At 40.5% G+C, this 17,603-nt stretch overlaps 1 protein-coding gene across 8 annotated transcripts in view; it reads right to left on the bottom strand.

Annotated features, from left to right (window-relative positions):
- Positions 1-17,603, bottom strand: part of AMBRA1 (autophagy and beclin 1 regulator 1) — a 126,160-nt gene that overhangs the window by 82,807 nt on the left and 25,750 nt on the right. For all 8 annotated transcript variants that reach the window (XM_046942520.1, XM_046942522.1, XM_004941601.5 and 5 more), the window contains 2 exons: positions 12,037-12,123; positions 5,118-5,300 (listed from right to left, as the gene is read on the bottom strand). In XM_046942520.1, the coding sequence (XP_046798476.1) occupies positions 5,118-5,300; positions 12,037-12,123 (270 nt within the window). The remainder of the gene's footprint in view (positions 1-5,117; positions 5,301-12,036; positions 12,124-17,603) is intronic.

The following is a 17,603-nucleotide window of genomic DNA, read 5'->3' as shown; positions in this document are numbered from 1 at the left end:
CTTCTTCCTTACCTCTGGGATTCCCTACACTTTTCACAATAGAATTGCTCTTAGTTCCTGTCCTGGAACTGCAAATGAAAAAGCTCCATACTTATCTCAAATCTCACAAAAACTTTAGCCCTTCTAAACTCTCTGTTCTCCTGACAAGGAAACTCCAGTCCTACTTTTCAGTTTCTTCTGCAGAAGTTGAAGGCTGTCACAGGAATTAAAAAAGCACTCTGAAATAAATTAATGCACAGTAGACAGGGAAAACAGCAGGTACATTGTGAACTGATTGCATTTCTGCAGATTAGTGCTTTAATAGTTCTGCATCTCCAGCAAACAATACGTAATTAGATCGAAAAGGCAAAACCTGGATTTTAAAACAAATATGGAATTCTTTCACAAGTATAAGGAAAAAATTATTTCAGTAAGTAGTAATCTCAAACCCTTCTCCCCTCATTCACTTCAGCCATCCAAACAGCTCTTTCCATTTGGCTGTTAAGGAGACTGCATGCTAATTTTTCATGCAACTCCCTTCCCACACCCAATTTTCACCATTCCTCTTGACAAGCAACAGCGAGAAGAGTCAAAAGCCTGAGCTATCCAAGTGACACTCTGAGTAACCACATTGCCATGGCCACTACATGTCCCTTCAGGCTTTTCTCAGGTAATATCAATTCAGACAACTGCTTCCAGGCAGTTCTTAATATTTTCAGGTATTAAGACATGCCAAGCTTTCTAAAAAATGTAAGAAAAGATATTTTAAATTAAGAGATTCCGAAGGAAGAGTGATTGCCTGGGTATCTTGCATAAGTATCTAATTAGCCATGAACTTTCCTACTTAATACATAGAAGTTAAACCAAAACGCCAGCTCCAAGAACACTGGCTATGACAAAACACTGACAAAACACCAAACCAAACACCCCACCTACAGAAGAGGGGAAAAGTCTACCATATCACTCTCTAAAATAAAATACATTCAATAAAGTAAAAGAGAGACATACTGACCCAATAAAGTGGCAATCAGCTGGCAGGTTTGAAACATCAAACTTTTTGAGACAAGAGACTACTGGAGGAACTTGGATTTGCCAATTCTAATTGTGACAGCATCAATAATGCAACTGAGAGTAGCAAAGAACAGACATAGTGGACTCTTCCATGCTTATGGAGGGACCTCTTCCAGATGCCCATCTGAGAAGCCTAGGTCCAGAAATGCCATAAGTGAAAGGATTTAAAGCTGACAAAAAAAGCTAAATGATTTCACCCTGAATATTGTATGCTTTCCACAGGTGATTCATCACTTCCACTAAGCAAGAGGCTGCTTCCACGAAAATAGAGTGCCCATCATGGTCTCAGCAGAACAGGGCTTATGGTGCTCATGTTCTGTCTGGGTGCTCTGAAATGTCTCAAAAGAAATCAAAAAGATAAAGCACCAAAACAAGTTCTCAAGGTCTGGGAGGTGAAACCCTTCTTGTATAGAGACAACACAGGAAAGACCTTCCTATTCTCTGACAATGGCACGACTGAATGCCCAACACATATCCTTTTGAGAATAACAAAAAAGGACAAAAGAAGAAAAAGCCAGGGATGTTAAAGTGCTATCTCCAAGATCCTTCATAACTACATTCTACCAGGCAGCCTGCCCTCAAAAGCAGGAGTCAGCCACAGCCACACTTTTAGTCCCAGCTTGAAAGCCTTCACGGAAGTGAAGGATTTTTGAGCAAGGCTTTCAGACAAGGAGTTACACTGTACTACTATATATCTGCTTTTCAGTCTGGCAGATAAAAGAACCTGTATTCTTTCCCATATTTGCAGCAGAAAAAAAGTTACACGGATGGGAAAAATTAACCTGCAGAAACAGCTTCACATAATAATTAGGGTGACTGATTTTGAATTATACACAAAACATTAATATGCAATATCCAAGGAGTCCTTGGAAGCACAGCCTCCCATATTTTAACTATTCCAGAGTAACAGGCTCTGAAAGAGATCCAGTCAAACTCCTACTGAAGGAGTGAAAATACAGTTTAGCTCCATAAATCTAAACTTACTACATGTTCCAAAACAGACGATGCTCAGAAAGACCTTGAAATTAGCAAGTTCAACATCTGTGACTTGTCTACAAAGAATCCACTTTCACCAGTTATTTTGGAAGAATGAAGTGATGTCATTCACCACTCAGAGACTCTTATTCCAGAATAGAAGAAATATTTTCATTTTAGCTTAGGATTCATAGTATGCTAACCTAAAAACCCACTCATATCAATTTATCTGTTAATAACCTAATATTACAGTCTGTATATACAATACAGTCTGTATAAAATACTGTCTTGCAGACATGACTAAGTTTACAGTTGTCAGTTGTATTTAATAAGCAGTGAGATGACAACAGTGACAGGTTAAACACAGGCAGTGCATGCAGAGAGATAACATCTTCTAAGATCGAATAATGCAGGTATAGCTTGTGTCTCCCTCCTCCCTCTGCCCATAGCAGCTGGTATAATGAAAGGATATTACTAATACCTGTGAAAAAAAACCCACTCTATTTCACACACTTAGACCAAAACTGCAGCTATCACTACCACAAACAAAATATATTTATGAATTAATTCAAATGAGATCCTGGAGAAATTGCAGGCATTCTGAAGAAAATGAAATCAAGATACTGATGTGTAGGGCGAGAGGCTTTAGCTTAAAATTATGGGCCACATGCACACAAACAGCACAGAGGCCAAGGTCCCTGTGTCCTGCATACTGGGCCATCAGGTAAGCAAAGCTGAAAAGGCTTAACAGTGAGTCCTAGAGGAAGAGAATCCTCAGAAGCCCAAAGAAGATGAAGGGCAAGGATGACTTGTCTGGTAGGCACTCTGCACATGTACTAGACTTGTTCCTTGCCCACAGCTTTACATATAGTGAAACCAACTGGTGTTTAATGCTATCTCCACTTTTCATTTTCCTGGAGATCAAGAGTTAAGAAGAGAGAGTATTTACCAATTGCATTAATCAGTTTAGATAAAGCATTGAGGGAAATTGCTACGGCTTTTACATTCAGAGTAGTTCATTAGATACCAATAGAAAAGCATGAGCTGCATCCAGCAATACAAAGAAAATTCTCTGTAATGCATCAGATCTGGAGAAGCAGAGAAAACCGAGCACCTGAACTAAGGCAAGAAAGAAACATATGACTCTGCTCAGGCAGAAAAGTAAAAAGCAGGGATAGAGGAGTCAAAAGGAGAAGAAAGAATTTTGTGCAAAACATTCCATTGTGTAGTCTCAGCAGAAATCAAATGAGTCAGGAGACAAGTTCCAGCTCAAAGGACCCTGCACAGCAGCTCCCTCTAATCAGCCAGGAGAAATAATGAAGCAGAAGGAAAAAGACAATGTCTTGAATGCACAGACAAGAATTCAGTATGAAACATTCAACCAACAAATTCAGCCACTATACAGTAAGGAACGAGCACTTCTCTTTGCTCAGTATGAAATGAAAGACAATCAATGAGTTTGGTTCACTGAAGTGTTCCCTGACTGGGTGCTCTCACCATGTGAATATTATCTGCAGGAGAACACACCTCTCTGCGGGTATTTGCCTGGCTCTGTGAATGGAGATTCTACCAGCCTTTCTTTTCCCAGCAGAACAAATTGCCTCAGATGAAGGGAATGGAGTAAAAGAAATAAAGGTCTGCACTTGTGAGGTGCCCGCCTTACAAAATTGGCTCAGCAGCCAGCACATTTCTGCTTTTCCAGGCCAAGGTACTGCTTGAAGAAACCTACTAGTCAGCGACTCTTCTGCATTACCTTACCTCCTTTCATTTTCATCTTACACAAAGCCACAGCGACAGGGGGGATACTCATTCACCCTATACTTCTCAATAATTGCTGGAGCATGAAACAACAGCTTCACAAAATAACACCCAGGAAAAAAGAACTACTCTACCACCACTTGAAAGGGATTAATATCTTGCTTTTCTGAGAACAGTCTTACCAGCATCCTTCATAAAGGACTTCACGCTGACACAAAGGGCATGGAGCTTTAGCATCATGCCATCTCAAACATGTGCAACTGCAGCAAGCAAACAAGAAAGTTCTGACGGTAACAAAGTTGACAGCATCCTCTGCTGGTAGGAACAACACAAAGGCCCAGATATATGGGGGGCTCAAAGCCCCCCTCAAAGAAACACAGCTCCCTACCACACTGTCTGCATGGGCTACTTTTATAACCGTGTTCACAATAAAAAAATTCAGTGAAATACTTAAAATATCAAGGGAAAAGTCTCCTATCTAAAGGGAATGACTGAAGACAGATAAGAACAGTCATTCTCTTTTCTTCTAAAATTCATTTTCAACCAATGCCCGAGCTTTTGGTTTCCATGCCATCCAAACGGCCTATTACTCTATTCCCACTTATCGGAAAGGATTTGCTATAAATTTGTTCTCTGGGATCACTTTGGGTATCACTAAAAGGCCAAAAGCAGATGTTGGAGAGCAGACTTAAAAGTCTGTCAGGAGAACTGTTCAGGAAGAAATACAGTGGCTTATAGAAGTGCAGTTCTAAGGTTAGGATGCAGGGCCATTCCTCATTTTGACATGGGAAGCCATTTGCTCTCCTTACAGGAAATTAAGCCTTAACACAGATTCACAAGCACAAAGTCTTCCAAAAATGCAATCCCAGAAACTTCAAGTAACCTGACAAAGTTGTATAGATACAACAAGTAAAAGTAACAGAACATGCTGGCTGTCTCCAATAGTCTTAGACTACAGAACTAAGTTCTGCAAAGCCTCTTAGTTGTTCTTGTTCTGTCTCAATATTTGAAAGCTCTAATATATTTTTGGCTCCTTATCAATTTCACGACAAAACAAAATTCTCCTTTTCTTTATTCAACCAGTCCTTTAAAGCTGGTTGAGATAGAATTATGTGCCAAGTTTGCCTGAAGCCTCTTTCAATTTTTGTAACAGAAATGACAAGATCAATTTGTAGCAATCCGTTTTCACTGAAAGACTGAATGAATGACCTAAAGTTATCACACTCCTATAGGAGGCCTGAGATGTCTTTGCTTGGTAAGCAGCAGGAAGCCACAAAGTGGTCCTTTGCTGACAACACACTAGCAAAAAGGCAAGACGGCATATGCACACTTACTCAAAATCTTCAAATTCCAGGTCATTTCCCTCTACAGATGGGCTTGAGTTCTCCGAAGTGGAAGAAGAGGAGGAGGAAGAGCGGAGACGGTTCTGTTGGTATCGCATGGATCGCTGTCGAATACTGTCCCTCCGAGAAAGATACTGAATCATCCTCTGAGCATAATATGCAGCAGGAGATAACCTGAACAAGAGAGAGAGATACATACAGACGCTCGTTACAGAAGTATAGAATGGCAGCCAACCTTGCCCTTCCTCGGGAGCTCCAAGTTCCAGGATGATAGCAGCACACCACAAAAACAGGTTGGTTTTATTTTATCCAGGAGTAAGACAGTGTAAATAAAGTAAGTAAAACTAGTTTTCCCTTCATACATTTCACACCTACATGATTCTCCTGTTGTGCAAATATAAGCGCTATAGAGGATCTCTAAACAAAACTTCAACCACAGCACAGAAATTTTTTTCTTAGAAGTCTTTGGAGTCCATTCTTTCATTACCAGATCACACAACTAATCCCAGAAACCATTACTGCTAAGAAGCAAGACTACTCCCAGTCTGCACGCACAATACTAGCAATGCCAAACAGCACCAGTGTTCAAACAGTGAATCCAGGTGGTGCTGTCTTGAGGGTACTTCATAGGAAAGAGCACAAAACATCAAGTGTGGAAAAAGGTTGAACAGCTTTAAATGCTTTGTAACCCAAATGGTAAGGATTTCATATAATGACAGCTTCATCAGATCCCCTAGATGTTCTGAGAGTAGCACTGTGATTAAAACCCTGCACCCCACCTTCCTTTGCAATTAACCCTTAATCCTTAATAAACTCTTTTTCTCTTAATAAACTCTTAATAAACAAGTATAATTAGGCCTTTGTTTGCATCAGCTATCATGTACTAGCATTATCCAGTTCCTTGGTGCTAAATGGGTACGAATAGTTTTCCCAACCTATGCACATTCACAAGTTCTAGTGCATGCCTTCTGCAGCACAGTTACTCAGTAACTGTAAAGCCTAGAGACTTGAAGAATCATGTCTTCATTTTGAGTTACTCGAACATAAATTCAGAGAAATGGACTAACAAAAAAAACCTCAAAAACTTAAGACATGTTAACATGCCTATTCCTTTAACTTCTAGCTCTCCCATTCCATACATGTTTGATTTTCATCTTTTTCGTCAATGCAAGTTACCAGACTATATTTTCATGACCCTGGGACGTACTGATCTCTTTTTCTGTAAAGGCACTATGGGCAAGAGACCAATAATAGAGTGTATAGCCAGATTTTTGTCTACAGATAAAAGTTTGAGCAGTTTTTAACAAAGAAAAAATAAAACAAAAACTTAAGTAAACAGTAAATTTCAGAGAGTAATATGGAGATGAAAATACACCTTTTTGCAAGCACACAAGAGGTGGACTTTCTGCTTTCTGAGAACGCTATCCATCTTCAGAACAGAGCTGCAATGTAAAGTCTTTTCAGAACAGACCTCACTGTCAGCCATGAGAACTCTTAAGGCCATATTCACTCTCATTGTGACTACCACTACAAAGGTTCACTGAAGTTATACTACAACTAGTGACAAAACATTAACTCCATAATCATCCCTTGATAACATGATTGTTATATGGCTTAGACTCTCTTCCCTGCCCACTCATCCCAATCCAAACCAGAGCTGTGCTGGTTCTATGGTGATGTACTATGAGTAAGACGAATGAATACATTTACATCCAGCAGCACGAGCAGCAAACAATCAGATCAGGTCTGCTAAAGTGCTCTGCTACCATCCCTAAGTCATATTTCACTGGAAATCTATATTTAATAGCATTTTGAAAGATTGCTCCCTAAAGCAGCATGAAAAAAAAAAAGTACTAATTCTCCAACAGATTAATTGTTATTAATGTTGTTTTGGCTGCAGACAACCATCAAGGACAATCAATCTCCCCATTCCTCCATACGTTCAGGGCATATAAGCAAAAGAGATGATGAGAAATACACGAAGACTCAGAGATGCCTCTTCCTCAGTGTAAGCTCCCTATATGCTACCAGACTATTTCTTTAACATTGCTAATCTGCAGGCAGACTAGAGGTTTGGGGTCTGCTAAGGTTCTCAACAACCAGCAAATGTGATAAGGGGAATTAAATACATGCACTTTATTTTGGATGTTTTCTTTGTCTTTTACACATTATTAGATGGGTTAAAGCTGTTCATGTTTTCAAAATGTAAAAGACTTGGCTGTACATAGCATTTCTCTTTACTCTCTCTTAACTCCCCTGAAGACTTACCAGGCCAAGTATTAAAAAAAAAAAGGCTTTACAGAAATGCATATATAAACAAAAAGCTGTTCTCTTCTTTGGCCTTTTGCATAAGCCAACGTCTCTGCATATGCCAAGAAAATAAGTCTACAGCATAATATGTGCATTAATATGTCTATAATATAATATAGACAAAGAAAGGAACACAGACACAAGGTAATACAAGAAAATATGAGCAGTGGTCTCAGCAATCCAGAAGCGCAATCATTTAAACCTTTTTCTTTGTTAATTGCACACCTAGGGAGATTTTTTTTTTTTTTTTTTTTTTACAGAAAGACATGAAGAATGAATTTTGCAGACATTTAGTATTCTTAAGCCATGCAGCACACCACAAGAGAAACACAATGATTCTTGTTTGAAGAACATGAAAGAATAAGCAATAAAGACTGGCAATAACGGATGACTAGCAGCCAGATTCAGCTTCCTGACAGCACATGGCATGCAGAATGGATAGACGATGAAGAGGATTTCCAAAGGTAAGACAAGAAGCTTAAGCCTGATACACAGAAGGAAAGGTGCAAGTGATAACATACAACAGTGTAGGGGAGAAACACACTCAAAGCAATAGACTAAGGAATTAATCTTTGCAGATGAGTGCACGCATAACAAAAAGAAATCATATTTGTCAGGCTGTATCTGTCTCTGGAATATGGTCATGACACAAATCAGAACTGAGAACCAGCATAAGGGATTTAGCTGTCCTGGAGGGAGCAGAATGCTGCAAAGCAGCATAAGAAATACTGGTTAACACTGAAAATACCTCTTCAGTTCATTCAGCCACTGAATACAATTGTAAATCAGTCCCTAACTGCAGCTCATCTACCAGCTGGCTGAACACAAGCCAATCACAGCAGACTGCTTGATTCATTTATATTTATTTCCTACCTAAGCTTCCAAAAAAAAAAAAAAAAAAAAAAAAAGCAATGGCAAAGCACAAGCAGAGTTTATCCAGTAATTCTTAACCCAAGTTTGCATTCCCAGGACAGTCAGCTGTATTTGACCGCACCACAGGACCTGAATTAACCTAGTCTCTTAAGTGAGTGGATCCTGAGTACTGAAGCAGATGGTTCGGAGTAGGAGAGATGATGCTGCCACAAGTAACAGACACAGAACAAGGCACTGAGTAGGACTGCTGTGCAAAGACCAGAACCAAACAGCTTCTGTCTCATCCAGTAGCTATGTCACTGAGAGATGGGGTTTCCTCTGGGTACCTAGTGCTGCTGACTGGCCAGCAAGAACTGAAGGAATGTGAAGATCTGAAAGAAATGTTTTACTACCATTAAGTTCAAGTATCTTGCACTAAATGGCATCATGAGCATTAAAGAAACAGCTACCGCACTGCACAATGTCATCAGCTACAGTCAGATACCTGAACAAACTGGACATGTTTACAGAAAACATGAAATACTTTAAACGAAGAATGCTTCTCTTCACCTTCTCCAACTGTAGTGGCTTCAGAGGAAGGAAAAATAAAAATCACAAGAACTTCAGCTGAAGGATGACTACATACAGCTGCGCAGAATGACCACAGCAAGAATCAGCATACCTTGCATGCAAGGGCACTAGGCTGCTCTGCAGACCTCCAAGCTCCCTAAAGTCTCAGAAGAAAAGACACCACTCTTCAACTCGGACTGATCTGATGATCAGGAGGATATTCACATTACTATAACTCATGCCTGTGAATGTTTCTCAACCAGAAGACTTTTTAAAATGGTTGCCTGACTGGTGCCATTAATTTCCTTGGTGATTACTACAGCAGCATAGCCACCATCAGTGAATGTATGAGCTGAAGGCAGCACTGGCAATGAACACCAACTTTTAGTTGCTTCCAATGCACTTCAGCCTTCAACTCACAGACAACATTCAAGCCTGACAAACTGCCAACCTAAGCATTTCTTTTCCAGCAACTGTTTCAGAAGCTTAGTTTTTTCTAGAGACACACTTACCAACCAGTCCTGTGTTCCTTTGTACAGGTAGTCTGGGAGCATCTTTTGGAATACCTTTATTTAAAGTACTATTAAGAGGTGTTCTTTTGACACCAGCTCTACTTGATTCCTAAGCAGCTTGTTTTCTAAGCTTAATACATCTGATCTATGAAGAGTGACCTAAGAGTCAAGATGACCTTAGAGATGTTCAGCAAGGCCACTGAGAAAATCTGCAGTAGTCCACACCTGAATATTCATTCTAAGCCTGAGGAAACTTCAAAAATATTCTCCCCGCCTCACTCTTGACCTGGGCTGTTCAAATGCAGTGCCATTACAGAAAGGAGATGCTGAAACACAAACACAATTGAAAATAAATTCTTCAGAGCAAGGATGGAATTAAAAAAAATAATAATCCATTGGAGATAACTAGGAGTATAGATCAAGTATAGATCTTAAGGAGCATAGATCAAGTTTTCTGTCTTTGTTTCACTTGCTCCAGTTTCTTGTTGTTATTGCTTTGTTGTTTGTTTGTTTTTTTAAGAACATCTGGAAGTTCTAACTTTCCTGTTACAAACTTGCCATGCTACAGAAAACTCAAATACAGTAGCATTCCAGTTATTCACCTCCCTCCAATTTCTAACAAGGTCAAGAGACAATTAAAAAGATTCTACTAGCCTAGCACACCAGCAAGATTTATGACATAAAATAACTCATCTCACTCCACTCAAATTTTCAGCTCACACTGATTAACATTATGCACTTCATTCTCTGAAAAAGATAAAGTGCCACTGAGTGGAACAAATTAAACCTCTTAGAGGTTTCAACACCGGACCGTTCTCCCTAAGATCCTTATAAACCTCACACTACTACACCTTCTATAGGATTAAAAAAAAAAGGCTGAACTTTCACATGAAGAATGCTGTATCAGTTCAAAAATAGCTTCAAGTTTAAAAATACTTTTGACAGTGCTCCTTCTTATGCTAGGAGATGTCTCACATAGTCATCCCTTTTTATACACTTTATTGAGCTTTATCATGGGAGAGAACTGACCCAGGAGGAAAAAAATAAATAAAATCAGTAATCTAAGCAGGCGCTCCTGCTTTTTTTCCCTTATTTAAACTGCAATTCCCAAGAGCAAGAACCATTTCTTACAATATCTGCTTAAGAAATCTGCTAAAAATCAAGCAATCAAGAAAATGCTGTATTATGCATTCCAGAAAATAAGAACTGGTGTATTTCCAGACATTTAGCAACACTTACTCACAAACTGACCTAAATGTAGTAGTATCCTTTGGCTAACATTTGTAAAATACCATTTTCATCTCTCCAGGTGAATCAACCCCTCTACCTATCATTTAATCAATACCCATCCAGAAAGCTTTTACATTTATCTGCGTTGCTCTGATACTCAGTTGCCAAGACCTTGACACATTTTCCAATGACCTCACACATAGGCAGCACACTCTACCTTACACCTCACTCACAGACAGTTTCACATCATTTCTAAGCCTCTGAGCCATCTTCACAGAGCAAATTCCTTTTTATAAAAAAGTGGGAAAAGGCCTAAGATAGTACTTCACCCCTATATACAAGGATTTACTTATACAGAGTCAGCAAAGAGTTGCTTACTAGCATAATTATACTGTGTGGCTAGTTTGCAACATCACTTCTTATTTCAAAATCCGTACCTGAAGTGTTGTCTGAACAAAAACATAGGTTGTTGTCAATGTAGAAAAGAACAAAATGAAACTACACCAGCAACTCAGATATTTAATTTTGATACACTGCTACACCCATATTATTCTCTTTTATGATAAATCCTAGTAGCCTTCAATTCACACAATTATACCGGGGGTTCCTTAAGAGGTCGGATGATTAAAATTCACTGAATTTTCCTCATTCATAGCTTTATTAAACCCATCTAACGAAAGCTCATTTTGTCATAAGTTAGTTTTTGAGAGCTTCCATAGCTGCTTGTTGTTAACAATTCTATCATCTCTTCTGACAGAGTCTGTGGGTCACAATATCCCATCTGTTGCTTTCTTAATACACGAAGTGGTAACCGCAAAGATCACTTGTTTCCATTTTTGATAACTCTACCATGTTTGCTTTTTCTAGTCTTCTACAACACTCCCACCTCTTCTGGAGATTAAGCAGCACTACAGGTGTTTCCATGTCTAATGTCAATGATTCATGACTCTTCAGATATAATTGTCAATAATTTGTTCTCGGTTAAGTATACTTAACATTCTGGTTATGCTCTCTCACACAGATACACTTGCGGAGACATTTCATTCTTCCAAGCACACTGCCTGCTCTCAGCTGTCTTTCTAGCAGTCTCCCTTGCTCCCAAACAATCTCTTTTTTTTATTCGTTTTTCTTGAGAAGATACTTCTGATGCATTCATAACATCTCATTTACTGCTGCACCTGTTTGCCACCTAGTGTTCTCCGTCCCAAATGATTTCAGGAATCCTCATGTCCTTACCACAACAGCAATTTCCTTCTCATTTCCTCATTCACCTCATGGCCTAATGACTTTTTCACATTCAGTTTGATCTCTGTCCCTACAGCAAGTCAGTAGGGAGGATATGGGACCTATACCAGGATCACTCCCCGAAGGATTCAGGGATATTTGTATTTTCATCCATGAAACTAAAATGCCTTCAAATTGTGTTTAGCTCTTACCTGGCTGGATCTGGATAGATTGGATGTTCCCGGGACCCTGCTCCGTCATAGCGGGATAACGAAATGAGGGAAGACTCCAGCAATCTCCTAAAAATAAAATTAAAAAAAAAAAAAAATGAAGTCCTCCTATGAAGTCTCTCTTGTTTATGTCCTACTTTCTAAAGCCTCTTAGAACTACTTCTACCATCGGTGCAGAGAATTCTGCAACATACTAAATCACTGACTGATGATGTGTTTTTGCCACATAGCTATACAAACAGTAACATCTTCACCATACAGAAGAAAGAATACCTCAAGTAAGGAGAGTCATCCCAAACCAACTACCAGATTTCAAGAGAAGGATGCAGATATTGTTTCTCCTTTGGAGACAACCTATCCCAATTTGCCAGATCCACAAAACTGGCTAATGAGCATGGGGCAAAGGACAGAGTTTGCAGTGGAGACTAAGGGCACTGTTGGCAAATACTCACAATAAGATACTCAATCTTAGACTCAGGGCTCAGGAGGAGGTTTTTGGACACAAAGTGTTCATTTCCTCTGTATCTTAATCAGTCACTGAGAGAGATACCAAATATTCACTCAAGAAGTAAATGTATGCAAATGCAGCCAGACAGCTTGAATATGTGAGAAGGAAGTCTGAGTCATGAAGGCAGCAGAATCAAAGTATATAGCAGGAACATGTCCTCCACCACAGCTTCTACATGCACCTCTATGAAGCTTCTTGCCACAAAGCGGAGGATGACATTGTTTCATGGCTGACTCATTCGAGCCTGCTGCAGCCATTACATTAACACTTACAAGAGAGATGATTTTGAGCGGGTGTGGAGAGTGGAAAAATCAACTGCTAAAGTTTATAAGGCGGCTGAGTTTCCTTTCAAGTCTTTTTGCCTTGGAGCTCCTGCTAAATTCTGTTTTCCAGTCATTGTAAATCAAATAAAATTTGTTATGGTTTGAAAGTCAAAGAGATCTGACACCACATCTGTTCTACTCACCCCCCACACACTTGGAGAGAAAGGTCTGATTCTATCAGTCTTAGCCTCACATTCCTCCTTTGCAGTTAGCATTTGCAGTGCAGGACACTAAACATCAACACAGGAAGCAGGATGGTGGACCAGATCCACATCCAACTTCCCACTTCTGGACAGCAAGTCATAATATCACAAGAGAACAGAGACACTGAGAGCATAAGCCTACTCAGAATTTCTTAGGTAAGCACAGCAGGAATGCAAATGACACATGTTTTTTCCCAGTAGCAGGCTTACCCCTCCCTCCCATCAGAATCACAAGACAGATCTGGATTGCCTTCCAGGAATAAAATAAATGAATAAAATCTTCAGTTTTAAATTTTAAATCTAGAACGCAGGGAGAAGCACGAGACTGCTCCAATTACTTGGCATGCCTTGGCTCCAGAGACTCAGTGCTTGCTGCAAAGCAATGGGACTTCACAAGAGGTAAAGAATCCTGTTCACTCTGGCACAAAGCTGCCTGGAAATTACCTGTCTTATTCAAGAATAGTTATTAAATCTCTTATTGAAATAAATTAATTCCCCAGGTCATTGAATCTAAAGCTCTCACCTTCAACACCGCTAGATATTGTGAATCCCTTGGCTCCCCAGAAAGTTACAACACTTTAATCCTGGCTCACCAAAATCTCTCTCCTGCTCCAAGTACACAAGTCCATACATGCAAAAGCAGCCAATGCAGAATTAACGGTACAACAGTTTTACACAGCAGACCTACAACCACTACAACCCAACACTTGCAACATAGACAAACAGCTTTTATTACTTCTGAAAGGCAGAGGTGGATGACTGGATGATTTGTCATGATCAGAACTGATACCTGCAATGGTTTGGTTTTGGAGGGTTTTTTTTTTTTTTTTTTTGTCTGTTTTCATGAGCTGCTTACACAGAGCTGCTTACACACACACAGCTCTCCTGCAAGCATCCTACTGACCAGCCCCATCTCATCTCTGCACAAGCACTTCTCTCCAAAACCCAGAGCAGTTCATTCCAAGTCTGAATCAATAGCTTCATGTTCTACAGATGATGCTTCAAACAAAACAGCAAAAGCAGGAGCATTTCCTTGTTCCGTGTGCCAGGCCCAAGTGTGCAGCAAGACAAACTGTGTCCCACAGCCCAGCAGCTGGTGCGCAAGGGGAGGCTTAGAGCAGTCTCTTTTCCAAGGAGATACAGGAGCCATGCTTTGCCCTGCAGTGACAGCAGTCCCATGCATGCCAAATGTGGAGCTTTGAGCAGGAAGCAGTTATCCAGGAAAACAGACTTCCTATAGACTTCACAGCCATATGATTTTATCTCATCAGCTTGCAACTCCACCCCATGAAGCAACAGGAGCTGTTGAGGGATGACAGATGCGCTTCATTAAGTGCTATCCATAGGATGCACTCTGAGACTGTGCAGAGTTGAACAGTCTCAGTTAACACTGTACTTCAAGAGTCTTCCAAGTCTGCCAGCAAAGACATCTCCTGCACTACATCATAGCAAGGTACACAAGCCAACTAATAGGGCCACACTGAAACCACACGGGCGAAGATAATTCTGCTAAGAAACCGCTAAGGCTGTGGATTCTTAATTATCCTACAAGTGTGCCCTCTCAAATTACTAAGAGCAACAAACAGGTGGAAATCAATATATATGGTAGGAAAAAAAAGCAAAACAAAAAAGGCAAAGTACAGTCTCCTGAGATCCAGATGGATCTCTGCACTTAATGCTCCCAAGAATAACAAAATCTGTACTAAAACCTGAGTACTGAACACAAATAACATGTATTACTTAACTAACTCATTCTAGACTAAGCTCTTGAGGCTCAAGTTACAGATTTGAATGCATCTGGTACTGACAAATGGGTTCAATAATAGATACACTGCTATAATCATCAATAACATGTCTAATTTGATACTGATAGTGTAACCTACTGTCCCCAAGGAAGGAGCAGAAGAATGTTTTTAAACTAACTCATGTTGCGTTCTATCTTAGTCTTACATGCTGCATTTGCGGTTTTTGCCATCCTAAGTCCCAAAAGGGGCACAGAGTGCATGTTTGCAGTAAGTCCAGGGTCTAACATAGCCCAATAGCCTACCAAAGTAGACATTACTCAGGTTAGTAGCAATTTTATTAAGGAGGGTAAAGACAATGCACAGACAAATAGCAGCAGTTAGAGGAAAGTGCCAGGCACTAAATGTCTAACTGTTTCCAACAGAGAAGCGTGCAAAGAGAGAATAAAAATACACATCTCTTGCACCTCCTTTGGAAACGTTTCAGTAGATCATGCCTGACACCCAAATCCCTTCCGGAGCTTACAGAATCCTCTTCCTCACCTCCTTGCTCCCCCCCCTCCAAGCTCCCAATTTTTGCTACCCAGATATATAACAGGCTAACACTAGGCTCTGTACAAGCAACTGCTCCACTATCTCTGTCTAGACAATATGAAATTGTCACAAATGACATCTAAAGTACAATTAGCAGAAAAACTGCAATTTCCACTCTCCTCCCCCGCTCACCAGGAAAAATCACACATTATCATCCTCCAGGTTGTCAGTCACTGCCACGATGATGAGAATTAACTCTGCTCACCCTGGGAGATGCTTCTGGCCCCGCTTGCTAAATTCGGAGGAGGGGGATTGCAGTTCTTTGCCGGTTTTGTTGTTGTTGTTTTTAAAGCTACTACAAGAAGATATAAACTGCCTTTTCATCAGCTCTGGTGTCTCAGCAAACGTCGTTTCCAGACATCAGAACTATGAGACTGCCACTCTATACGCACTCCATTCACTTGTGGCTGCAAACAGCAGCAATCGTTACTTTAGGGGAAAAGGAAGCGAAGGCCGAGCTACAGAATGCCTTCAACTAAGAGCATGAGGGATAACATGGACGTGTTGAATGCTATAAATGAAAAAGGAAAATTTCTCAGGATTGAAGCAGCTGAATGCCAGAAGATGCAGCACGAGGGGGAAAAAAGTTAGGATGCAATCTCCTCCAAGCACATCAACTACCAGACTGCGCCATACTCCCTGGGGGCGAGGATCACCACCAAAGCTCCTTGGGACAGAATGATTCATCTAGGCAGGCTTTGAGAAGATACTTAACTGCAGCAATTTAACTTTTCAGTGACAGTTTCTAGCAATATGCAGTTCCCTACACCAAATCTTGGATTTGCTGCCACAGCACGCGCATTACTGAGTGGTGCTTCTATCCAAACACAGAGGGAAGGGCTCTCCTCTGCTTCCAAAAGGGAAGCACTCACACAGCACTGAGGCTTAGTTTCCTTAAAGCCAAAAGATTGTTCAGTAAGCTTCATTCCTCCTAAGCTGCTACGGCACAGCGGTGTCTTAGTTTTGGCTGGGATGGAATTCTTTCCTTCAGTGTCCAGTATGATTCTGTGTTTCTAGTTCTAGGAGTAAAATGATGCTGATAACACACTGATGTTTGTAGTTGCTGCTAAGCAGCGATGTACAGAACCAAGGCGACTCTCAGCTAAGGGTACGGGGAGTTGGGAAGGAACAGAATTAGGACATGTGACTTAAACCAGCCAAAGAGATATTCCATACCATATGACATCATGCAGGAGGAGTTTTGAAGGGGGAGGGAGTTCATCTTGTGCTCTTCCACTGCTCCGAGGCTAGCTGGGCATCGGTCAGGGAGTGGTGAGCTATTGCTTGGTGCGTCACTTAACCACCAGAAGAAACCAGTGCAAGAAAGCATGCTAAGGGCACCACAAACTCCTACACTTCACACAGCCCCAGCCTTCTGCTAGGAAGTGGGCTTAAGACAGCATTTCTTAATTATCCCTTGAAGGAGTACACTGACAATTCTAGCAGCTTCTGTGAACTTCCTCCTCTGGTTCTACGTCTCCACTGGTTTTACATTCCCTGCCACTCATTGGGAGGTGCTGTTACAGCACTACACCCACACCCCTTTCTCAGCTCTCTGACTTACAGCTAGCAGTCAGCTCCCTCGAGCGATTGTCCGTACGGATCTGTTCCTAATGATAGTAGAAAACAGCAACAGCTTAAAACAAGAGAAGGATAACTGAAAGGAATCTAATGATGATGCAACGACCAACAGAAAACAAGAAAGCTGAAGCATGAAGACAGACGAACGGTCTCCATCTCTCCAACAGTAATGCCACCAGCTCTCAAATCCTGGGCTCATTTACGAGCTGCTAACAAGTCCAGTTAATTCTTGGAGATCACTTATAGTCTCAGTAGAAGATTAGAAGCGAGGCTATGATGAATAAAAACCTAATCCAACCCAATGGTTTCATTTCTTTTCCCCTTTCCCATTTCTCTGAAGAACGGGGACAAATTATTTCAGCAGAGAACTCTGTATTGTCTTGCCTAATTTCAGGAAAACAAATGAAGTCACATATGCAGAAACCATTAGGCATTTTTTAGTCTTTGTAAAACAGCAAAACATTATCGCTATCACCAGTTTCATACTCAAGCTTAAAATAAAAAAGCAATCAGTATGCAGTTTTAAAGATTGCCTGAAAAGATGATTTCTAAAATTAAGTCCTTTACAGAATCTACTCTGATACCTCTAAACTCACAT

Source organism: Gallus gallus, chromosome 5 (assembly GCF_016699485.2).
Source record: "Gallus gallus isolate bGalGal1 chromosome 5, bGalGal1.mat.broiler.GRCg7b, whole genome shotgun sequence".
NCBI classification, from domain to species: Eukaryota; Metazoa; Chordata; class Aves; order Galliformes; family Phasianidae; genus Gallus; species Gallus gallus.
Note: the sequence above shows the minus strand (reverse complement) of the source record. Positions and strands in the feature narration are given on the sequence as shown.